A 25823-nucleotide genomic window follows, 5' to 3' on the forward strand; every position below is an offset into this window, starting at 1 on the left:
AGTCATGTGCAATATACTATAGTAATAAAGTAACATTTCTTGATTCTCTTCAGCATATTCTATGAACAAAAATCTCACCCTCTTATACAACACTGAAAAGTTCATTTTAAAATGTTCAACCATTGGGGCCTGGGCAGCTCAGTTGATTGAACGTCTGACTTTGGCTCAGGTCATGATCTCACAGTTCGTGGGTTCGAGTCCCGCGTCGGGCTCTGTGCTGACAGCCAGCTCAGAGACTGGAGCCTGTTTCAGATTCTGTGTCTCCCTCTCTCTCTGACCCTCCCCTGCTCATGCTCTCTCTCTCTCTCTCTCAGAAATAAATAAAAAACAATTTAAAAAATTAAATAAATAAATAAAATGTTCATTAAGAGAACCATTACTTATTTCAGGAAGATGATTTAAACATTAACAGAACAGCTGTACAGTGGTACCAAATAAATCACTCCTTAAGAGAACAGTAAGTTACTGGGGTTTAAAATGAAGTGGGCTTTTCAGAGTTTTAGACAGTAAAATGAATGGAAACTAAATGGTAACAATGGGGGTTTCACATTTATGTTCTGTGTAATAAACTGGAATAACTGTTTTTAGAAGTGACTTTGCTTGTTAAAAATTAAGAAGATGCTCAGGTTGTACTGAACAGAATCTGACAAAAGAAATTCCAGACTACCCATCAGGCTTGTACGATCATGTGGTCAGCATTCCTGGGCAAGTACAGGCTGAGTTTGTCAAACTATTTCTGAAACTTCCCAGTTCTGTGACTGAACACAGAACTCAGTCTGAGTGAATGAAGTAATAAATGCTGTAGATCGGTTTTCTAACATTGATAACTTTGGCATTGCTTCAGATACCGCCCAATTAAAAACCAGCTAACTACTGCAGGTAACAGCCAACTGCTCTGTAATCAGATCAGAAGTGGTCCACAGCAGGGTTATATGCAGTAGAGAAGACCATGCATGTGACAGTATTTTGTAAATAATTAAGCACTGATAGTATTCAAAAAATTATTTTAGTTGAAAATTGATGAAAAGGTCTTTAAAATGTATTTTCATTTCCCAATTTTCATTTCATTTCATTTCATTTCCCAACCCTGAGAAATGTCAGGGTTATCGGTCAAGTACCACAGGACTGCTTTTCTTCACTTTTCTGGCCACGACTCCCTGAGGTATGAAGAGGAGCAGCGGCGGGACTGAGGCAATCTACTGCCCCCGGGCCCTGCGGACTACACCGAGGCACACAGAGGCACCTACGCTGTGCCAGGGCTGTCCTGCCTACAGGGTATGAGTGACTCTGAGAACCCTAAGCAGGCCAGGCCTGGCCCCGGGAGGGGAAAGCCTTGCTCCTTCTGACTATAAATGGCCTCAGAGGTTGTAGAGCCCACAGCTCTCCAAAGCCACACGCATCCAGAGCAGAGTCAGAACCAAGAGCAGAGTACAGGCTCCCTGGGGGTGGCTCTCCTCCCACCAGATCTTAGGTCTGCGATGCAGCCCCTGAGTAGGAACCCCTGAGCCTCTTTCAGGCACCAGGACTCTGGTCTCAGCAGTTATTGTCAGGGCAGGATAAACCGCTGACACTGACGGCAGCAGCAAGAATAAACAGACTACCCCTAACGTACAGTAACCAGGGGAGGTTACAGGCCTCAGTTTGCAAACGTTAACAGAAGACTACGTTTCTGCAAATCTTCAGGGGTGGAAATTGCCTAGAAATATAAAATAAGATGACCCCTGAGATTTTTAAAAAATTAAACCAAGAAATCTCAGTCTCCAATTTTAATTCAAAGGGATGAGATGCACTAACTGAGAGAATGAGGGACAGGTTCCAGCCCGCGCTATCCCTGGCCGATCTGCAGGGCAGCACACACAGTGCGGCCTGAAGGGCCTCTTCTGGAGGCACACTTCTGGCTCAGCAGTTTTTGGCTGTAGAATCTTGAACATGTGCCTTCAACTCTCTGAACCTCATCTCCAGCTTGTTCTACACAACTGGGAGAATATCTACTACACAAGGTGGACCCTGGAGATCACATGAGTGTGTGAGAATGTGTTTGCACGTATGTGACACATGCGTGTTTATCAATGAGAAACAAGTATAGCTCTATATACCTACGGACACCTATCTACCTAACTTAGCACACAATGAGGAAAAAAACAGCACAGAGGCGACAATCAGGGGCGCCTGGCTATCTCAGTAGGAAGGGCATGTGACTCTTGATCTTGGGGTTGTTGAGTCTGAGTCCCATGTTGGCGGTAGATTTTATATTCATATATATATTATACATATGATATATATATATGTATATATATATATATTTTAAACACTTTTTATTTTTGAAGGAGAGACCGAGTGTGAGCAGGGGAGGGGCAGAGAGAGGGGAAGACACAGAATCTGAAACAGGCTCCAGGCTCTGAGCTCTTAGCACAGAGCGTGATGCAGGGCTTAAGCCCATGAACTGTGAGATCACGACCTGAGCCGAAGTTGGATGTTTAACCAACTGAGCCACCCAGGTGCCCCAAGATTTTCTTTTCTTTTCAAGGTTTATTTATTTTGAAAGAGAGAGCATAAGAGGGGAGGGGCTGAGAGAGAGGGAGACAGAGAATACCAAGCAGGGTCCATGCTGTTAGCACAGAGCCTGGTGTGGGTCTCGAACTTACAAACTGTGAGATCATGACCTGAGCTGAGATCAAGAGTCGAATGCTTAACCGATCAAGCCACCCAGGCGTCCCCCAATATTTTATTTCTAAGTAATTCCTTCACCTAACACGGGGCTCAAACTCACAGCCCAGAGATCAAGAGTCCTGTGCTCTACTGACCGAGCCAGCCAGGAGCCCCTGATGTATAAGGTTTTACTTAGAGTCCATCATAGATCGAAGTGTAAAAACATAGAATTGATTGTCCTATAAATAAATCTTTTTTTTTTTTTTTTAATATTTTTATTTATTTCTAGGAGAGAGAGAGAGACAGCGTGAGCAGGGGAGGGTCAGAGAGAGAGAGGGAGATACAGACTCTGAAATAGGCTCCAGGCTCTGAGCTGGCAGTCAGCACAGAACCCGACGCAGGGCTCGAACCCACGAACCGCGAGATCATGACCCGAGCGAAAGTCGGACGCTTAACCGACTAAGCCACCCAGGCGCCCCTGTCCTATAACTAGATCTTAAACAGACTTAACTGATGCATATCCCCTCTGCACTCAGGGCTCTCACAGGGCAAAACACCCATCGATATGAAGCACGGGCAGGGAGGCAAAGAGCCAGGTCAATGATAGCTGGCTCCATCTCCTACCAGCCAAGTTTCAGAGACAGATTCCATTTCCGCCTAGTCCATAATGAAGCAACTAGTGGACAGGGAGGCCTGGGACAAGCCATGGGAGGACCCTTAAAAGAAGGAATGAATTATTCTGGGGGTCGGCAGACTCTTCCCGGATTGAGCTCCCTGCTTCTCGTACTGGTCATGAGTGGGTGCCCCAAACCTGGCAAAGTCTTTTAGACCATTCTGCCCAGTTTGGAAAAAGGGGTCTCAGCAAAGGGGCGGAGAAGAGAACAAAAGGCTGCTGTAAGTTCTGGCACCTGCCTAGACTCTAGCCAATGATAAGAAACAGCAGAAGTCCTCTTAACCTGGTAGCCATATCCTGACAACAAACAGAGTACCCGGAGAAAGACTGATCTAAAAGAACATAAAATTACTGGGGGAATTAAGGAGCCTGAAAAAGTGGTATTTGGCTTATAGGTTAAATACCAAAAATGGAAGGAAACACAGCAGGTGGCTAGTGAGCCGCAGGGGGCGCCAGCTATTTCAGGCTCTGAGAAGACCCCGTTGTTGTCCTGAGTAAAATACAGATGAACAAGAGGGTACGCAGCAGACAAAGCTTCAGGAGGCCTTGGACGTACTAATCCTTGGTGAGGCTCAGCATCTAAGAAGCTCTCCTGGGAGTCCTGAAAGCGCAAGGGCGCTCAGATTCCTGAGGGCGGGACTAGCTAGAGGTGCCTCTGCCTGTGTGCTTACAGTGCAAAGGGGCACTTCTTCCTCCTCTCAGAGTCGTCAATGACTTCTAGGCCTTTGCAGCCTCCATATTAGGTAACGGAAATAAAGTTCAAAGTACCTCAAGGGAAAAAGTACCACACGAAGGATTTTATACACAAGCAGATTTACTAATTCTTGGTAAGAATAAATCAGGAATTTTATCCACCAAACTGTACCATTTAAGCAAGTTACTCTGTTCTTACTGTAACTTACTGAGACCAACAGAGAGAACAGTTTTGAGACTTAGACCCTAAGAAACTTAGTGTTCCTCAAGGACACTGGCATGACATGAGAGAAGAAGAGAGGTCTCTCCCCTCTGCGTTCAGGCTGGCCACACCTCATACTGTCTTCCTCGGTGACCGCTTCCGAAGTGCCAGCTTGCATGAAGCTGCGGTAAACATGCCGTGTGGACAGATGTGTGATCAAAAGGAATAATAATCAAAGAGAACAACAACCTCCCAAGTGCTAGAGGGACTTCTGGTGTCGGGAAGACTCTGAGCTCTGTAATTCCCATTCTAAAAGGTTTTAAAGTATAATGTTCTATATATAAACCAGAAAAACATGAACTAAAGACAACGTGAAAAGTATCCGGGCAGCCACGTCACATGACAGAGAAGACATTTCTCCTTTTGCTCTTACATTTGCTCCAAACAACCAGCACCACCTGGCACTTACCTCCTTGTGAGTTTTGAAGTTAATTTACTAAAAAGATTAGTGGAGCCTCGGCTTCGAGTCTGCGACAGTGGTGTGGCTTCATGGGACAGGCTGGGTGAGGCGGGCGGGCCGTTATATGTGGCAGTCCGGCGCTCCCGGGGCTGCCCGTGGAAAGTGCTGCGGCTGGCGGTGCCCCGTGGGAAGCGGAGCCGGTCTGGGGTGGCTGCACTGCTGACGCTGTGCGTTGAAGCAACAGGAGTCCTCGGATCAGGAATAGTGCTAGGAGAGCAGAACAGAACAGACTCTCACATCGTGGCTGACGAAAGCCCAGCTGTATGGCAAACACGGCACAAGACAATCTACCATCTCCATATACACCTTTTATATTCAGTGGACAAAATCAGTTATAATAAATCTAGACCCCAGGGGGTAGTTTATAGGACTTAGCAACAAAAGGCAAGTTACATAGGAAAGGGTATCAAATAGACAGTATATAATGAGACAGAGCCTCGTGGGGTTTAAGGGAATAGGAAGGACGTACATATTTTCAAGGACAAGAATAATGCAGGGAAATTCTAGGCCAAAGAATGGCTAACTCAAGCTTTTTCCCTTTGCTTCCCTCCTCAAAGTGCTTATGTGTTGAGAACCCTGCCACCGAAAGAAATAAACATGAAAGGAAGAACAGGCAACTAAACAGTTTTAGAAACATCCAAATGGCATGTTTTCCTGTGAAATCCCACATGCAAGAGCACTGTGGGAAGGAGGGGACCTCTTACGCCCCCTGTAGTATGCAAAGGCACAGACCACCAGGGACACCATGAGGCAGGATGTGCTTAACTGAAACCACACACAGGAGGGACACCTGTGGGCCACAGTAACTCATCCTGGACTATAAATCCATAGCACAGAACGAAGCAGCGGTGGGCACACGTTACAAGGAGTGTGCACTTTTCTTACACAGCCTCGTAGTTACCTCCTTCACTATCTATTGGAGGCACCATCATCGGAGGGGTGCCCAGAGCTGGCACGGACATCGGCCTTTTGATGTCTCACCCACTGAGGCAGGGCTGGCTGCAGAAGTGAACATCCCTGTCAGGCTGGGAGGGGGCTGGGATCAGGCAGGGGGCAGAAATAACAGCATGACGGCACAATGACTAAAAGAGTTCTCTGCTCTTTTTTTTTTTTTTTTTTTTTTTTTTAAAATTTTTTTTTTTTNGAACCGCGAGATCATGACCCAAGCGAAAGTCGGACGCTTAACCGACTAAGCCACCCAGGCGCCCCAAGAGTTCTCTGCTCTTTAAAGCACACACTTTCCTCTTAACACTGTGTTGGGGATTCTGTAGCACTTATTGACCTGCACCTGTCCTCCACCCCCTCTCCTGGCCTCCCGCCAAATAAAGTAAAAGATTTATTAGCCTTTTAAAAAAACGTTTATTTTTGAGAGAGAGAAAGAGAGAGAGAGAGAGTGAGCAGGGGAGGGGCAGAGAGAGGGAGACACAGAATCTGAAGTAGGCTCCAGGCTCTGATCTGATCATGACCTGACCTCAAGATCATGACCTGAGCTGAAGTTGGACACTTAACTGACTGAGCCACACATGCGCCTCAAGATTTATCAGCTTTAAAGGTNAATACTTATGTGAAGGGGCAAGATTTTCTGACCTACGTACAAAATAAAGCCTTTCCTCAAAGACATGTCTCCATTCAAAGTGAAGTGGTTGTGTGAATCTATATGAGCACACCCTGCTTTTGACATGTTCCCCAAGCACAGAGATACATTTTAAATGGACTAGTAAAATGACACATATAGTAATTAGTATCTATCAAAGTGTCCTATGCTGTTTTTTTTTTTTTTAATATTTTTATTTATTTCTAGGAGAGAGAGAGAGAGAGAGAGAGACAGCGTGAGCAGGGGAGGGTCAGAGAGAGAGGGAGATACAGACTCTGAAATAGGCTCCAGGCTCTGAGCTGGCAGTCAGCACAGAGCCCGATGCGGGGCTCGAACCCACGAACTGCGAGATCATGACCTAAGCGAAAGTCAGACGCTTAACCAACTAAGCCACCCAGGCGCCCCTGTCCTATGCTGTTTCAAGATAGATGAGAATCTTCCTACTCAAAGGATATTTACTTCTTTATAGACAATAGTCAAAACTCCTAAGGGGTCAACAGAACACCTTTTTTCAAGGCAGGAAAACTAGTAAGAGTAAATTAACTGTTCACAGACAGAGAAAAAGAACAACGGATGTGGCTGGATGCCTGGAGCCTCCTCCTGGCAGAGTAAGAGACAAGAGCCTCACCATGGCCACGTTGTTCCTTAATTCCAGCTCAAGACATCCTGTCCTCAGAGTTCCAAAGAGGCAGTTTCTCTCTTGGAGGAGAGCCAGGGACTCAGGACTCTGATCCTGCGTGTCAGTCTGCACACATGTCCCCACCTCTACCTCAGGCTCTTTACACCTCTCCTCTCCTCTCACACACGGACCTACACCTCAATGCCTGTCTTCACTGTACACTTTTCAACCTGTCCAACATATAACCACAAACGTCCCAAAACGCAAACCTGACCTTGCCATTCATTGCCTTATAGCCTTTAAAAGCATGCTGCATCTTCAGGACAGAGTTCAAATTCCCACCCTAGCATCCCGGTCACACCCGCAGGTACCCACAGCCCAGCGGCAACAGCTGTAGCTCCAGGCTCTACCTTCTGTTACCTCTGGGAACTTGACTTTCTGGACCTCCTAATGATGTGTAATCCCTTGGTCATGCATCAGGTCAAATAACTTTCAGAGGAACTATTCTCTGTGCCTGGAATGCAGGCATCTTCTGATTTTCATCAAAATTCAACCCAGAGGTCACCCTCTCCATGAAGTCTTCCCTGATGCCCTCTCCCAACAGGAGCTTATCATTCTCATTTGTACAGAGTATGTGCCCCTGCCACCCTGTGCTACCCCAGTGACCCTTCCCCAAAAGAGTGCCCTGGAACCATGGCTTTCAATGAATGCTCTCCTAACTGGAAAGATAAGTTAATGAACTGGAGTTCTGGCAGTCCTGATATTGGGGAGAAGAGAGGTGCTTTATTTTATTTTATTTTTTAATGTTTTATTTATTTCTGAGAGAGAGAGAGACAGTGTGAGCAGGGAAGGGTCAGAGAGAGAGGGAGACACAGAATCTGAATCAGACTCCAGGCTCCAAGCTGTAAGCACAGAGCCTGACACGGGGCTCGAACCCACGAACTGTGAGATCATGACCTGAGCCGAAGTCAGACACTTAACTGACTGAGCCACACAGGCGCCCCAATTATTATGTTTTTGACACAATAACCCTAAAGGCAATTAAATGAATTATTTTAGAAACTTAATCCATGTCACATCATGAGTTTCACAAAGGAACAAAACAGGTGTGTTTTTTTGACTTCTACAGTGGGCTTCGAGCCCACTGATTTAGCAAACAGTAAATTCACTGAACATTTGCTGAATTTCAAATTTGTATAAAGTCACAAATCCTATTTACAAGAGACAGCCCTAATATCATACTGGGCTGTACATCCTAAAAGGTCACTAAGTTGGTTGATGTAAGAACTGGACATAATTTTACTGCCAGACAAGTGTTAAAACTGACAGTTCTATTTCATACACTAGCCCATAATCATCTACATTAGCAAAACTGTAGCTGCATTACATTTTTACTAGTTCTGGGTCCAAGGGAGACCCACTTTTCAAACCTTAACTTACAGAAATATCAATGTGTCTCTTACAATTTAATTGCATGAGATTCCTATTAACCTAATGGCTTTGTGCTTATGCCTGATTATCTTTTTTCTGAAATCTGAATCCATGTATGGTGACTAAAGCACAGGTATTTTTTTTTTTTTAACGTTTATTTACTTTGAGAGAGGGAGGAAAAACACACACATGCCAGCAGAGGAAAAGACAGAGACAGAGACAGAGACAGAGACAGAGACAGAGAGAGAGAGAGAGAGAGAGAGAGAGAGAGAATCCCAAGCAGGCTCTGCACTGTCAGCGTGGAGGCCAACATGGGGGCTCAATCCCATGAACTGTGAGATCATGACCTGAGCAGCCGAAATCAAGAGTCAGATGCTTAACCAACTGAGCCCCCACATCAGGTGCCCCAAGGACAGGTACTTTCAATTTGATAGGACATCTCTCCTACAGCAGAACCTTCTGACAAGAAATATTCTGGGTGCTGATTCAAACTATACTCAGTGATGGGGAAAAGGTAAAATTAAAACTATAATCTAAAAGATACATGTCTGAACTGTGATCACACCTTCTCTGTTCAATCCCTGTGCCTTGATGCAGGACAAATGGATAAAGAGATAAAATAATAGACCCATTTTACACTTTTAAAATCTTATCTAGAATATCAAATGCCAGAATTTATTTGAAAAGGTTCTGTTGGGACACCTGGGTAGCTGAGCTGGTTGAGCGCCTGATTTCAGCCCAGGTCACGATTTCATGGTTTGTGAGTTTGAGCCCCTGGTCAGGCTCTGTGCTGGCAGTGTGGAGCCTGTTTGGGATTCTCTCTTTCTCTATGCCTCTTCCCCACTTGCATGTGCTCTCAAAATAAACTTAAAAAAAGGTTCTGTTCTGCTGTGCTTTATTACAACCATATCACACTCTTTCTTCGAGGGTCTTCAAGTGGATACATTTTCAATAGTCATTCTTAAAAACAGTTTCTATAACTATCTAAAGGCATTATGAAAAAGCAGAAAAGAGTCCATGTTATTTGTGTTGGTTAGCAAAATTAAGTCGAAAAGTCAGTATAAACTAAGAAAATTCTTTACATTCCCGTCTGAATGGTTTATCACCAGTCCTTTGCTAGGCTAGTCTTTGCTGAGCACTATGTGTCAGTGCCTGTGCTCAGTGGTGTTAAGAACCTACATGGTTCTGATGGAGCCACATAGCTGAAGGTGGAATTGCACATTCTCATGCCTACTTTTTACTGTCAGTCAGTGGTGAAATGGGGCCATCTTCAGAGACTGCCATCAAAAGAAGGTGGACTCATTACATCCGGAGATGCAGCAGGAAATAAGCTGGACTTTAGCATGCCTGGTGTCAAAACAACAGTGTTCCTCAGATAACTACTCACATGTGCTCAAGCCNGCTGTCAGTCAGTGGTGAAATGGGGCCATATTCAGAGACTGCCATCAAAAGAAGGTGGAGGAAATAAGCTGGACTTTAGCATGCCTGGTGTCAAAACAACAGTGTTCCTCAGATAACTACTCACATGTGCTCAAGCCAAAGCAACAGTTTGCCACAACATGTAAGTTCTGATTAATAGGTTTTAACCATAAGGAAAAAGTATTAAAGCAAGCACACACATAGGAATCAGAATATTAGAATGTAAATGTTTCTTTAAAAAAATTTTTTTAAATGTTTTTATTTATTTCTGAGAGAGACACTGTGAGCAGGGGAGGGTCAGAAAGAGAGGGAGATACAGAATCCGAAACATGCTCTAGGCTCTCAGCTGGCTGTCAGCACAGAGCCTGACACGGGGCTCGAAACCACGAACTGTGAGATCATGACCTGAGCCGAAGTCGGCCGCCCAACCGACTGAACCACCCAGGCGCCCCAGAATGTAAATATTTCTAAAAATGCACTTAAACAACACTGATTGGCTTTATTTTTCATACAGTAAATAAACAGACTGCACTAGTAAGAATCAACACATAAAATTAATTATTAAAAGGAAAAAATGGTCACATGGCCAGTGGCAAGGCTTAAAAACCTCATCTTATGCTCATAGCAGGATTCTGAAGACAGCTGAAAAACAGCTTGTTTGGGGCATGTACAGCCTTTGGTTTAAAAGTACAGTTTTCACTAGCATGATCAGATTGGAATTCTGTATAAACATACACACACACACGAAAAAAATCCCATATATTCACAGTTAAACATGAAATGAATGTCCTTTCAGAAGTTAACATGGACTCAGGAATCCACAGCTCACCACTATTTTATTTATTTATTTATTTTTTAAATGTTTTTATTTATTTCTAGGAGAGAAAGAGAGACAGCATGAGCAGGGGAGGGTCAGAGAGAGAGGGAGTCACAGACTGAAACAGGCTCCAGGCTTTGAGCTGGCAGTCAGCACAGAGCCCGACGCGGGGCCCGAACCCACGAACGCGAGATCATGACCTAAGCGAAAGTCGGACGCTTAACCGACTAAGCCACCCAGGTGCCCCAGCTCACCACTATTTTAGTCAGAGTTGTAGATCTATATGAGAGAGGAGAAATCAACAATCTGCCTAGGAAGTCATCTGTGCACAGAGAAGGTCCAGTGCCTTGAATTTACATCTCAGCATCTACTTCACAAGTGAGAAAGTTGTCACATTTAGTGAACTTCAGTGCTATAACTTCATTTTTTCAGTAAAAAATATGACTACTTTGGCATTCACGCCCTCCAATAATTTTCCACAGTTCTTCCATTAACTTATATGATAGAAAGAAAAAGAAAATCTAAAGATTATAAAAACTAAGGGTCCCATCTTGTATGGTTTGGCACTGAGGCTTTGGCTAAAGACAGAAATAACATTTTCAAAAGCAAGACATTTAAGTGACTTAAGCTAATGAAAGTGATGAGGCCTAGGCTGGGGTAAGGAGCAGGCAGCTCAATATGGAAGATGTCTGTAGGGAGGACACAAAGGTAAGGACTCCAAAGAAATCAGAATTCTTCCAACTATTTCCAAAGAGTGAAATCGGATAATTGCAGGAAGGAAGGGTTTAGAAGAGCATGCACACACACACAAACACAAGATGGGTAGCAGACAGTAGATCCTCGTCTTAATGGCCTTTTGAAAAAGTCTGACTCTGAACCTCAGAGAATTGTACTTTCTAAAAAAATTTTTTTTAAAGCATTTATTCATATTTGAGAGACAGAGAAGGATAAAGCATGAGCAGGGCAGAGAAAAAGACAAAAAGAATCTGAAGCAGGTTCCAGGCTCTGAGCTGTCAGCATAAGAGCCCAACATGGGCTCAAACCCATAAACCCTGAGATCATGACCTAAGCCAAAGACACCCTCAACCAACTGAGCCACCCAGATGCCCTGAGAATTACACTTTCAAAGTTTAAAAGGCATCTGACAGAAGAGATGAACAACTTAGAAGAATTTCCAAAAGGAAGAAGAATCATGAAACAACATTTATATTAGAAACTTCTAAGTCTCCTACTGATATCCTCTATTAAATAACTTTGAATTGAATGAAATTTGATAGATTTGAGAATGTAACTAATAAAAGAAACTTTACCAGAGAATAAACTATACTATTAAAAAAAATATATACCACTCATTATTTGTAAGCTATCTAGCACAGCTGCTATAATATATCCAAGTTATTAATGTTTTTTTTTTAATTTTATTTATTTCTAGGAGAGAGAGAGACAGTGTGAGTAGGGGAGGGTCAGAGAGAGAGGGAGACACAGACTCTGAAACAGGCTCCAGGCTCTGAGCTGGCAGTCAGCACAGAGCCCGACGCGGGGCTCGAACCCACAAACCGCGAGATCATGACCTAAGTGAAAGTCGGACGCTTAACCGACTAAGCCACCCAGGCACCCCTCATGGGTTTTAATCATAAGGAAAAAGTATTAAAACAAGCACACACATAGGAATCAGACAAGAGAATACTAGAATGTAAATATTTCTAAAAATGAACTGAATAATCAACATCATCTTCCATCACAGGCTTTTACCTTCATGTCAAGTTCAAAGTTCAGTGGTCTATGGAAGAGGAAAATTCTAAATGGTCTGGTTTTAGGGATGACAAAGGAAAGAGGAATCTTTGTTCAGGCCGTCACAGAAGTTAGTGATCAAACATTTGACTAGTGAGATCTAAAGGGAACAGAAACCATACAATACGATTTCAGAAAGTAAATGTCAGGGGCACCTGGCTGGCTCAGTCGGTTAAGCATCTGACTTTGGCTCAGGTCACGATCTCACGGTTCGTGGGTTTGAGCCCCGCGTCGGGCTCTGTGCTGACAGCTCAGAGCCTGGAGCCTGCTTCAGATTCTGTGTCTCCCCCTCTCTCTGCCCCTGCCCTGCTCATATTCTGTCTCTCAAATAAACATTAACAAAAAAATAAATAATAAAAAAGTAAGTGTCAGAAAAAAAGAAATCATTTTGATGCCAGACACGGAACTGTGATGAGACCATACAATGTTAAAGTTAGAGGACCAGGGGACAAGGAAAGATGGCAAGAATTACAGAACTGTAACTGGTCACTGAGGCTTTATCTCACCCTCTGAATTTAATTTATATGCTACTCATACCAAAAGAAAGAAGGAAAATCCATATTGCCTGAGAAATCTGTCCATACAGAATATATTTACTGCACCAATCACAACTTCTCTTTTTTTCTCTCTCCCCAAACCATGGTCTTTGGACCTACTTAATCCCACTCAATTTTTTTCTTTTTTTTTTTTTTAACTTTTAAATTATTATTTTTTAAGTAAACTTTTTTTTTTAATGTATATATGTTTATTTTGAGAGAGAGAGTGGGAGAGGGGCAGAAAGGGAGGGAGAGAGAGAGAATCTCAAGCAGGCTCCACACTGTCAGCATAGAGGCCGATGTGGGGCTCGATCCCATGGAACCACATGATCATGACCCGAGCCAGAATCAAGACTCAGATGCTTAACTGACTGAGTCACTCAGGTGCCCCAGATTTGTAAATTATTTTTAGGTTATCTCTATGCCCAATGTGGGGCTTGAATTTATAACCTTGAGATCAAGAGTCACATGTACCACTGAATGAACCAGCCAGGTGCCCCCTACTTGTTTTTGTTTGATAACCCAACAAAGTTGTTTACAAGATATAATTGTCTCCTTACTGACACGTTACTTTATTTGTATTTTAAGTTGTACTTACCCTACGTGTGCCTGCTACCCTGCCAGATTAAAAGTAACGTCTTCCCAGAAGATTGCTCTCTACCTCTCCCTGGGGTTCTCAAGTGTGGCTACAGGGGCTCCTCCAGGAGACTGCTGGCCTGTCACTGAAGGCTCACCCCCCTACCTCACGCCGTCCTCTAGAGGCACGACCTCCTGCACCTCACATCCCCGTCCCTCCTTGCTTTACCCCTTGTTCAAGTTATTAATGTACACAAAACAATGCTCGTTTCCCTATTTGCTATTCTACAATGACACCACCGCCTCAGCTCTGTCTCCTGTGGGAAAGCTCCCTGGTTGAACTCAACCCTGTCAACCATCATACACAGGATGCCAGGCGGACAGGCTCTGGACAGTAAGAGGAATTTGGAAATCTAGTATCTCACTAAAATTCTGCATTTAAATTTAACTTACCGTGAAAGAACACTTACCATTATCATCTGAATTTTTATTACAATAACTAAGAAGTAACTTCCATTCCTTTTGGGAAAAACAAATCTTCTTGCAAACAGGTAAAATTTCCTACCTGTTTTCTTTCCCATTCTGAATTACTGAATGTCTATCAGCTGTAGTTCTTTCACTGCAAACATAAGTATTACGTCGCGTCATTCCACCAGATGCTGTATTACTCTATAAAAAAAAAAGGGTATTTTTGTCTTAAACCATTTAGTAATATGTATAGTACAATGAGAAAATCTTATCTAAATACACACAAACAATTTAATCTTTATTTTTAAACTTATTTTTACATTTATTTTTAATGTTTATTTTTGAGACAGAGAGAGAGCACACACGAGTACACATGAATGGGGAAGAGGCAGAGTGAGAGGCAAACACAGAATCTGAAGCAGGCTCCAGGCTCCGAGCTGTCAGCACAGAGCCCAACATAGGGCTAGAACTCATAAACTGTGAGATCATGACCTGAGTCAAAGAGAGAAGCTTAACCGACTGAGTCACCCAGGCACCCCAACAATTTAATCTTTAAATAAACCAAAAATACTGGCTAAAAGATTACAAAGAACCTACAGAATAGGAGAAAATGTTTGTAAACTATACATTTGGTAAAGGTTTAATATCCAGAATATAAAAAGAACTCTTATAATTCAACCACAAAATCACAAACAGTACAGTTTAAAAATGGGCAAAAGAGGGACGCCTGGCTGGCTCAATCAGTTGAGCGTCTGACCTCAGCTCAGGTGGTGATCTCATGGTTCATGGGTTCGAGCCCCATGTCGGGCTCTGTGCTGACAGAGCCTGCTTCAGATTCTGTGTCTCCCTCTCTCTCTCTGACCCTCCCTTGCTCACACTGCCTCTCTCCCTCTCTCTCTCTCAGAAATAAATAAAACATTAAAAAATTTTTTTTAAAAAATGGGCAAAAGACTTGAATAGGCCTTTCTCCATAGAAGGTATACAAATGGCCAACAAGCACATGAAAAGATACTGAACACCACTGGTCATAAAAGAAATGGAAATCAAAGTCACAACAAGGTACCACTTTATACCCACTAGGACAGATGTAATAACAATAATTAAAAAACCACAAACAGAAAATAACAAGTGTTGGCAAGGATGTGGAGAAATAGGGACTCTCACATATGGTAAGAATGGTGCAGTTACTACAGAAAACAGTTTGGCAGTGCCTCAAAAAGTTCAACAGAATTAACTGTTAATGGGCAGTTTCATTCCTAGGTTTATATCTGAGAGAAACGAAAACTCAAGTTCAGGTAGAAATTTGCTCACAAATGTCAAAAGGCAGAAACAATCTAAATGTCCACCAAGGGATGAACAGAACAAAAAATGGAAACATAAAAAGGACTGCAGTGCTGATACATGTTACGACTTGGATGAACCTAGAGAGTATCAGTGTGCTGAAGGGAAGAGGCTGGTCACAAAAGGTTGCATATTGGAGGAGTCCATTTATATGCAATCCATCAGGAGAGCGAGCAGATTAGTAGTTGCCAGGGGATGTGGGAGAGGAGAGCTATTACTTTAATGGTACAGGATGTATTTCTGGGGCAATGAAATACTTTCAGAACCAGAGAGAAGTGCTGGTTGCACAACACTGTGAATGTACTAGATACTACTGCTTCAAAGTGGTTATTATATGTCATGTGAACTTCACACCAATTTTTAAAAAGCTAATGCTTAAAAAAACTTTTTTATGTTTATTTTTGAGACACAGAGAGACAGCATGAGTGGGGGAGGGGCCGACAGAGATGCGGAGACACAGAATCCAAAGCAGGCTCCAGGTTCCGAGCTGTCAGCACAGAGCCTGACCTGGGGCTCGAACCCAGGGACCACCATGAGATCATGACCTATGTCGAAATTCGGATGCTTAACTTACTGAGTCACCCAGGCGCCCCTGGAGACTGAATTTAAATTGTGGGGGCTAGGACATGAGAAACCAATTCTACGGCATTAGAAAGCCAATAAAAAACCTTTTCACAGGGCGCCTGGATGGCTCAGTCAGTTAATGAACCGACTCTTGATCTCAGCTCAGGTCATGATCTTACAGTTGGTGAGTTTCAGCCTGTGGAGCCTGTTTGGGATTTTCTGTCTCCTTCTCTCTGCAACTCCCCCTCTCGCAGACACGGGAGCGCTCTCTTGAAAAATAAAGATTATTAAAAAAATCCCAAAACAAAACTTCACACAGGGTTTGCTCTGATAAAACACAGGGCAGAGGATGGAGCAGACAAAACCCGTTGAGCTCCTTTATGAGTTCTTATGCCCAGAACGGTACATAGCATAAGAGCTTCCTAAAAGCAACAGCTGAGCTTCTATGTGGGTCTCTCACTCTAGGGTTTTTATTTTATTTATTTATTTTTTTTGAGGTAGAAGGAGGGCTGTGTCATTGTTAACTTTGTAGGAAAACAATGCAGTCACAGAATATCCCTAAGGCTGTACAATCTCTGCAAATTCCTTCTAAAATTACTTCAGGAGTGTTGGGGTGCCTGAGTGGCTCAGTCGGTCAGCATCTGACTTTAGCTCAGGTCATGATCTCATGGCTTGTGGATTTGAGCCTCACGTCGGGCTCTGTGCGGACAGCTAGCTCAGAGCCTGGAGCTTGTTTCAGATTCTGTGTTTTCCTCTCTCTCTGACCCTCCCCTGCTCACACGGTCTTACTCAGTCTCTCAAAAATAAATAAATGTAGGGGCGCCTGGGTGGCTTAGTCGGTTAAGCATCCGACTTTTGCTCAGGTCATGATCTCGCGGTTTATGGGTTCGAGCCCCGCATCGGGCTCTGTGCTGACTGCCAGCTCAGAGCCTGGAGCCTATTTCAGAGTCTGTATCTCCCTCTCTCTCTGACCCTCCCCTGCTCACGCTGTCTCTCTCTCTTTCTCCTAGAAATAAATAAAAAAATTTTTAAAAATAATAAATAAATAAATGTAAAAAATTTTTAAAAATAAAATAAAATTACTTAAGGAGTGCTAAGAGTAAGAATTACTGTATTAGGTCAGATAGAACACGTTTCAATTCACAGAAAAGTTTCTGAAACTGAATAGACTAACAAATACTACCTATTTAAAAGGGAGATTTGTTAAGGATAGGGATTCAGATTAGCAGTGTAATTTTAGGTAATTACTAATTTTTCTTCATTTTCTCCACCTTAAAATTTAGCTAATACACGCGGAAGCACCTGGCACAGTCTTTGGCACAAGGTAAGGACTTGGTTAAATGTTCTTTATCATCAGAACCCTTTGAAGAGGCGCACCATGTCCCTGGCCCTCAGGCAACCAGACCTCCGTGTCTAGCACAGAATCCGTTAGGCGTCTTCTGTCTGTGGTTGCTTGTCTGCACTGTTGTCATTTGGTTTTATTTATTTCCTGTCAGACTATGAGCTATCTCTGTTTCTCAGCACTTGATACAACCTAAAGCTTCAGATGTTTGTGGAATAACCAGAAACAGCCCTTGACACAAAAGATGGAGTCACTCACCTAGTGGGATGGGGCTCAGCAAGAAACCCCTTCAACACAGGTACTGAAAGTGATCTCTACAGGTGGAGACTGGGCATGGTGGCCCAATGGGGACAGCACTGCAGGTAGTTGAGAACACAGGAGTAAAATGTCTAGACCACCATAACCCTACAACTCTAGGAATGCTCTACAGTTTAACAATACTTACACTAGGGACAGTAGAGCTTTTCTTGCGTTCAGGAATATCGGCCTTATTGGGGTTACTTGCATTCCCAAGCATGGGACTGGCTGGAGCAATTCCCTTTCCTCCAACAGCACTGCCGCTTGATTTCCGGGAAGGAATTCCGTCTTCTTTGAGGTCACTATCTGCAGTGCTGGTCTGACTCCTTTTTGGATAGGCCACAACTGAAGGAATAGCTGGTCCAGCTAAAATAAAAACAGTTTACTTTTTTAAAAGTCAGAATTTAGCTTTATATTTTCTTCTGTGAAAACAAACATATTTTATTTATTTTTTTTTCAAACATATTTTATAAGATGACCCAAGACTGCTATCATCTGAGAAAACACAAGACAGTAAAATCCTGTAAGAGTTTTCCCACCAAGTACAATGTCCTTCCCTATACAATGAATTCAATTTTGAAATTTCACATTTGTCCCTTTCTACTTAAAAGTTTTTTAAAGATTATTAATAAGTTTGTATGGTTGTGCTTCAGAAATACCTTCAGGGATAGCTGTCCACTGAAACCATGTTTAGAGGGCTACTGTGCAGAGAACCAAGCAAACTACCTGGGTGCATGTGTATCATGAGGCATGAACTACTTCCTCTGGTACATCTGAGTGATCCTTATTTCTCCCTTTTTGTACAAGAGATGCCTACACCTTTTGGAACAGAACAGAATAGATTTACGGGTCGTTACTTCTGAAGTTTTATCCTGGATCTTTTTTAAAACACTCATAATCTTCTAGATAAACAGGAATTTGAGTAGACAGGGAAAGGTGACACAGGCAGAGGAAGGCAAGTTCCTCACGCAAACAATAGGGAGGGCAGAGGCAGAGGCTCCCAGTCACATCCCACCCCAGGCGGAGTGTGCCAGGCACGTCCTGGATGGACGGTTAACTGATATTCTACAAAATAGCATCTGGAGACTCTGATGGCAGCATAGGAGACTTGAAGCTCAGAGAATCTGGAAATGAACATGATAACTCATATACTCGTTATGGATATCGTCCAGTGGTAATCTTCAGGAATGGCATCGCATGCTTTTCATTTACTCTATAATAGAAGAGACTTTAGGTTTTAGATCTACTAAAAAGGGGTTGGGGTGGGGTAGAAGAAAGCTACTTCTTGGACAAAATCTAAATGATAAATCTACTTAGAACGGGATTAAAAGTAAAGAAGTTTGTTTTATTTATGGGAGGGGAAAAAACTAGGCTTCCAGTTTGGGAATTTTATCATATAAAACAAGAGTTATCCAAGCACAGGTGATACTACCCTTAACACTTATCTTCCTTCTCAGAACATGATGCAGCTAAGGACACCCTCCTCTTTCAGGGTTCCTGCTGACCTGCTCTGAAGCTCGGCTCAGACCGCAGTCTCACCAGCGGTACTTGCATCCGGAGCGAGCTGAGCTGCAAGCACGTCTCCTGCCCGGGCCGACACTGGTCACGCCAGAGCAGTCCTGTCCCAAGGACTGTGCGGGCTGCCCTTCCCAACACAGCCACCTTCTCCACCGTAGCCTCTAGCTCCCTAAACCTTGGCATCCACTGGTCTGGTCTCCATCCTTCATTCCCAATTTTCCAGAATGTTACATGAATGGAATCAATTTCATGACACCTTTTGAGATTTTTTTTCCATTCCGTGTAGTTCCCTTGAGATCAATGCAAATGGCTGCACCTATCAATACTTTGTTCCTTTTTATTGCTGAGTAGTGTTCCGCGGTGTGGCTGTCTCACACAGAGTGTGAGTTTTATGTAGTCAAACTTGGTAAAAACATGTCTTCTCTTTCATGACTGCCAGTGCTAGGGTTTCAGTCAGACTGACTCTCACTAGTCCAAGTTATAAAGCAAAAAGCAAATTTTCTTGTGTTCTCTTTTACTATTTCCATGTTTCTCACATTTCCATCTTCATTCCAAGTGGAATCCATCATTGTGTAAGATGGCAGAAATGCATGCAGATTTATTTTTTTCTGATCACTACCAAACTGCCCCGGTGCCACTGATTAATAAGCCAATGACCTTTTTTTTTTTCTTTTATAAGACAAACACTTTGAAAATCTAATGAATATCACCTCTCCTAGAAAAATAGGTGCACACATACCGGGGGTTCACACCTGAGACCCAAACTAAGAATCACAGATAAAAGTTAAGTTATAATTTCACAGAACCAGGCCTACATAAACTGCTAGCATCTGGAAGTAGGAAACAAGGGGAGAGAGAAGACGGAAGAGGAAGGACAAACTGAAAGTGGGGTTAGCTGCAGGCTTGTCTGCCTTCACTCAGGACCAAGTGAGTGTGCTTTACTAGGTATTATATTTGGAATCTACCCCATTTTTAACACTTAAAAGAACACAGCCAGAGGTAGAAACAAATCATTCCTTTGCTGACCACCATCTTTATCCCCATAAAGAATAAAAACAAAAAACAACATAGAATCTGGTGACTTTCTACATACTTGGATTTCTGGAATAGTCTTTTTATGAAAAAAATTGTTTTTAAGTGGCTCCATATCCAACATGGGGCTTGAACTCCCAACTCTGAGAATAAGGGTTGCGTGCTCCACTAATGGAGCCGGCCAGGTGCCCCTCTTTAATGAACTTTTTACCAGAGGCTCCAAGAAGGAAGGATCATTACCATCACACACAGAGCACTCCCTGAGGCACTGGACAGAGCCACGGGACTTGGGACCTGAAGTCTGGGCGTTCCGTCACAGGTGCTCCCACATCCTCAACATCCTTGTAACCTTGGGAGACGTGATGGGCCCTCTTGGCCTATTTCCTTATTGATAAAATTGGAGATTTGGTGAGTGTATGACACCATGTCTAAAGCTCTTTATAGCTCTAAAATTTTCTGAGCTGGGCAAGAAAGGCATTACCAATCCAAATGGAATATATGTGCTTCCAGAAGAATTAACTATTAAGGTAGTGACTAGAGACAGGAGAAAAGTCTATTACCAGGTTTTCCCCCCCAAGACTTTAGAAATGATTCCCTTTAGACTGGATGGTTCAAAGTAATCTGGACACCTTTTGATAAATGCTCTGTTGTCCAGATGCACTGAAAACCCCTCCTTAACAATTAACCTGAACAAAGACAGAGACCTGGATCAACACTTGGTTTACAAATGCGGTGTGCATTATCCCTAGTGTCAGAACGGGTCCTTGGCTCTGTTACACCCTAGAATAGCAGATACACTCACAGTTTACTGGTAGTTTCAGTACCACATGCTGCATCAGCCCAGACCCCACAGATAGGCGGCACATGAATGGAAAGACAAACGGACACTGAGCAAAGTGTCACCGCTCCTGGTACGAGGCCAAAGCTGTCCACATGGGGATGTTCTGTGCCACTGCAAGTCCCAAACCTCAAGGTGAAAGAATGCAAGTGGACAATGTCCAGAGAAGGGAAGTGAACTGAACAAAAGATAAATGAGTGTTCCACGTGAGGATGTATTTTTAAGTTAGGAACAACCAGGCCAACTGGTCTAGGTTCCTGGATCTTAAAATTCTGGAATTAAAGAAACATCTGCAACATTAACATTCACAGGTTACAGGCAAATAAACACACACACATGCTAGAGTCTCTGGATTCCAACACAGGGCTGCCTTGAAGGCAGAGTAACTGTTAAGTCTAGTACCCACATCTCTTAGGTCCTGAGTCTCATGAAAAATTCACTTCCATGGTGAATATGTCAAGAGTGAGGGTGTTCAGACACACCTGTGGCCAGAGCGCACCTGACAATGTAGCTACATAGATTTAACTGAAACCAAACTGAAAACCATTTCCCTGGTTCAAGTGCCCAAGAGCCACGTGTTGCAGCTACTGGCTACTCTGTTGGACACCATCAATCCAGAACATTTTCATCACTACAGAAAGTGCTGGACAATGATGCTCCGGAAAGTAAATCTGATGTAGAGATGGGGAGGAGAGTGAAGAGAGAACCAGATTCTGACACAAGAGGCCCAGAAGACTGAAGGTACCAAGGAGATCAGAGCCTTGAGATGATCAGGGCAGCACTGGAAAGACTGGTAGGAAAGAAAAGCCCTGAAGGAAATCAAGTCAATTTCCCACCCCAAAAGGCCTTAAGCAAAAGAGTGCTTCCCAATGTTAGGAGGCCTTCTGTGTAAGGGGAGACTCCAGGAGAACAGAGTGGAATGGTCTCAAACTTACCATGGTCACTGTACCGCCTCTGCTTCTGGCTGGAAGAAACACTTCTCTGCACCTTGTGGTGAGGAGACTGGCCAGTGCTGTTGTTGAGGTCACTGCTTGGCCTAACCTTAGCAAGTGAGAGATTGCTGCTAGAACTGGAGTCACTAGCATCCAGCTGAGAGAAAATGAGAAGAACAGAGCAAACCACAACACGGACCCAAATGGTATGTTAGGAAACTAAACTTCTCATAACACATAAACCTCTCACAAACAGTTCATTTACAGACGAAGAAGCACAATGTACAAAACAACAACCTTACATTTGGGCAGAAGGGTTTTTCTGACTGCTGAAAAGCTCACGAAAGGACAGGTCTTTATGATTTTCTTTCTAGGCTTTTTCAAGTAACATAAAACACTCTATTTACTTCACCTGATACTTTACATTATTAGCAAACTATTAATGACCACAGGTTAACTTATGACGTTCAAGTCTGTGACAATATCCACTGTTACGGTTACCATCTCAAAGTTAAAACAGGAGCTTGTAAAGGTCATAGCAATTAGGTTCATTGTTTGTAGGTCAACTTAAAAATGACATACCCAATGTTGTACATATTAACAAAACAAAAACTAAGAAAAGAGCTTCCTAAACTGATCATTTACATAAAAGTTATGTTAGCCTTTTCCGATTACTCTTACCTCTGAAGATTTTCTCCCCAACAACAAATATGTAGCTGTGATTTCATCATATTTCATTTTACTAAGAGATTCTTGAATTTCTTCTTGTGAATATCCCATTCCCACCATAATATCTAAAAGAAGGGCATAATATAGTTTATGTGTTTTGTTTGGATACAAAATCACTGTGTTATAGGTTAAAGTAATTTCCTTTATTTGACTCTAAACATCACAGATTTTCTAATATAAATGGGCGGTTGGCTTACTTCTGAGTAATAAAGAGATAATACAAGAAACTACAGCTGAGTTCCTAATATGACAAAACAGGTAAACTGCCTCATGTATAACTTATGTTTAACTTCCTATGGTTCACATTTTAGGCATATCCATACGAGAACAGAAATATGTCACTTGCACACACACGAGCATGTAGGCACAGAGTAATTACCTATTCTCTTCTGATCTGAGATGTCCAGTTCTGGTTCAACAAATGGTTTAAGTTCATCTTCTTCATGCCCTGCGTTGATCCACCTGTCCTTCATGATTTGCTGAAAGGGAAACTGTTCATTAGCAGCATAAAATAAAACATGCTGATAACCACAATCTCAAATAAATGTTGAAAATTTATTTTCAACATTTCATGGATTACAGCTCAAAAAGCAACTTTAAAAAATGTTTTTGGGGCTCCTGAGTGGTTCAGTCAGTTGAACATGTGACTCTTGATTTGGGCTCAGGTCATGGTCTCACAAATTGTGAGACTGAGGTTCAAGACAGGCTCTGTGCTGACAGCATGGAGCCTGCTTGCGATTCTCTTTTTCTCCCTCTCTCTCTGCCTGTCCCCGCCTGCTCATGTATGTGTGGTCACTCTCTCTCTCTCAAAATAAATAAACATTTAAAAAATGTTTTGGGGCACCTGGGTGGCTCAGTCAGTTGGGCGTTCAACTTTGGCTCAGGTCTGATCTCACCACACGTGAGTTCGAGCCCTGTATCAGGTTCTGTGCTGACAACTCAGAGCCTGGAGCCTGCTTCAGATTCTGTGTCTCCCTCTTCTCTGCCCCTCTCCCACTCATACCCTGTCTCTTTCTCTCAAAAACAAACATTCAACAAATTTTTTTAAAAATGTTTTTTAATGCCTCAATTCCTGCTTTAAAAGCCCCAGGGCTGGGGCGCCTGGGTGGCTCAGCCGGTTAACCGTCCGACTCTGGCTCAGGTCATATCTCACGGTTCGTGGGTTTGAGTACCGCGCTGGACTCTGTGCTAACAGCTCAGAGCCTGGAGTCTGCTTCAGATTCTGTGTCTCCCTCTCTCTCTCTGCCCCTCCCCACTCATTCTGTCTCTCAAAACTGAATAAATGCTTAAAAAAAAAAAAAAAAGCCTCAGGGAAGTATTCTCATACAAACCAAAGTTCTACAAATACCTTAATGACTCTCCAAAGTTGTTACTTATTTTGCACTTATGCGATTACCTCTAGAGTGCCTCGTTTTATTGGATTTAGCACCAGGAAACGTTTGAGAAGGTTTTCACAGTCTGTGGACATGTAGAAAGGGATTCTGTATTTCCCTCTTAATACTCTTTCTCTCAGTTCCTTTGGGGATGGAGGGAGGAAAGAAAACCAGTGAGTCAACTTTTAGGTTAAAAAAGAAATCAGTGAGACCCCATGATACTGACAGACTCTTACAAAATTAACCCTCATTATTTTATAAAATCTTTTGCATTCTGAAGGACATGGATGCAACCAGTTCTTATACCTTTAGGTTCTGTCCGTCAAAGGGGAGCGACCCGCTGACCAGAGTGTAGAGGATGACGCCCAGGCTCCACACGTCCACTTCCGGCCCGTCGTATTTCTTGCCCTGGAAGAGCTCTGGGGCTGCATATGGAGGACTGCCACAAAACGTATCCAGTTTACTGCCAACAGTAAATTCATTGCTAAAACCAAAGTCAGCTATTTTAATGTTCATATCAGCATCTAACAATAGATTTTCGGCCTAGAGGGAAAACATCAAGACAAAAATGAAATTTAGCCAAAATATAATTAGAACTGTGATAGAATTAGGCATTTCATAAAAGCTTTTTGTAATGATATCAAGTTAATATATCCTAATGAATAAAATGAGAAAACATTCTTTCTAGAGGAAAAAAAAAACCAAACAGGAGATAATTAGATTTCTAATTTTTTTTTTTTTTTTTTAAAGTATTGCTATGCCCAATGTGGGCCTCAAACTCACAACCCTGGGACCAAGAGTCAGATGCTCTACTGACTGAGTCAGCCATGTGCCCCAGAATTTCTAATTTTTTAACATTAACAATGAGTAACAGGTATGAGGTACAGATTACCTTTGGCAATAATTTAAACAACAAATGCCCAATGATCAAAAAACTCCTTGAAATAGCTTTTGAATTAATTATAATAAGAAGGTTTTAAAAAATGAAAACTTGTTTTAAGTGGATAGCCACATTTCGTAAAATCTGCTAAAGAGCTGTGCTGTGACTGTTACCGGGGAGGGAGGAGGCTAGGTGTCATGGAAGATATAGAACCCAGCCATTTTCAGTTATTTCAAACATTTACCACGTGCTGATTACACACCAGGCATTAGATCAGTGTCTGGATGTACAATGATGAACAAGATAGACAGGGTCTTGCCCTCAAGGGGCTCACAGGTTGGAGGGGGAAAGTCAAGTAGCCACACTCTGACTTAAGTGCTGAGACAGATGAGGTGTGGGGAGTTGTGGGCCCAGCACTGAAGGAGCAGAAAGGTCTCCTACAGGGGTCATATCAAAGCTGCTGCCTGGAGGCTTGGTCAATAGTAGTGGGTGTGCTGGTAGGCAAAATACACAGTCTGAAAACCCCAGAGGAAAGACAGACCATGTTTTACTCAAGAAACTGAAAGACAGTGTGCGGAAAAGAGGTGCAGGGGACATGGCCATGGCTGAATCACAAAGGGCCAGTCAAGTGACTGGTAGGAAGTTTGAGTTTTCAATCTAATGACAATGGGAAGCCATTAAAGATTACCTTAAGCAGGAGGAAAACGACAATGTTATTTGTATTCTTAAAAGACCACTGTGGCTGTAATGTGTAAAACAGACAAGACTGGGCGAAGCAAGACTGAAGCAGGGAAGACAAAACAAGAAGCTGGTGTACAAGATGTTGGCGGTCTAGATGAGGACAGTGGTAAGGGAGACGGAGAAGAGTGTGCTCAAGTAGGTTCAGCAAAAAGGCCTGAGGGTTGAGAGGGCAGCAGAGCAAAGAAGACTGAGGCACCGAGGGACATGAGGCACCAGAATGAGAAGTGAATGTTCCGGGGCAGGAATGG

The 25823-nt window shown here is 42.9% G+C and overlaps 1 protein-coding gene across 10 annotated transcripts in view; it reads right to left on the reverse strand.

The window, feature by feature from the left end:
* Window positions 1–25823, reverse strand: part of MARK3 (microtubule affinity regulating kinase 3) — a 115435-nt gene that overhangs the window by 4625 nt on the left and 84987 nt on the right. For 7 of the 10 annotated variants that reach the window (XM_077776555.1, XM_077776551.1, XM_077776552.1 and 4 more), the window contains 8 exons: window positions 24261–24497; window positions 23978–24097; window positions 22961–23060; window positions 22534–22646; window positions 21856–22009; window positions 17681–17898; window positions 14086–14189; window positions 4687–4944 (listed from right to left, as the gene is read on the reverse strand). In XM_077776555.1, the coding sequence (XP_077632681.1) occupies window positions 4687–4944; window positions 14086–14189; window positions 17681–17898; window positions 21856–22009; window positions 22534–22646; window positions 22961–23060; window positions 23978–24097; window positions 24261–24497 (1304 nt within the window). The remainder of the gene's footprint in view (window positions 1–4686; window positions 4945–14085; window positions 14190–17680; window positions 17899–21855; window positions 22010–22533; window positions 22647–22960; window positions 23061–23977; window positions 24098–24260; window positions 24498–25823) is intronic. The other 3 variants (XM_077776558.1, XM_077776556.1, XM_077776553.1) reach the window with 1 other exon arrangement.

This window comes from Crocuta crocuta, unplaced genomic scaffold (genome assembly GCF_008692635.1).
Source record: "Crocuta crocuta isolate KB4526 unplaced genomic scaffold, BGI_CrCroc_1.0 scaffold8, whole genome shotgun sequence".
Classification (NCBI taxonomy): Eukaryota; Metazoa; Chordata; class Mammalia; order Carnivora; family Hyaenidae; genus Crocuta; species Crocuta crocuta.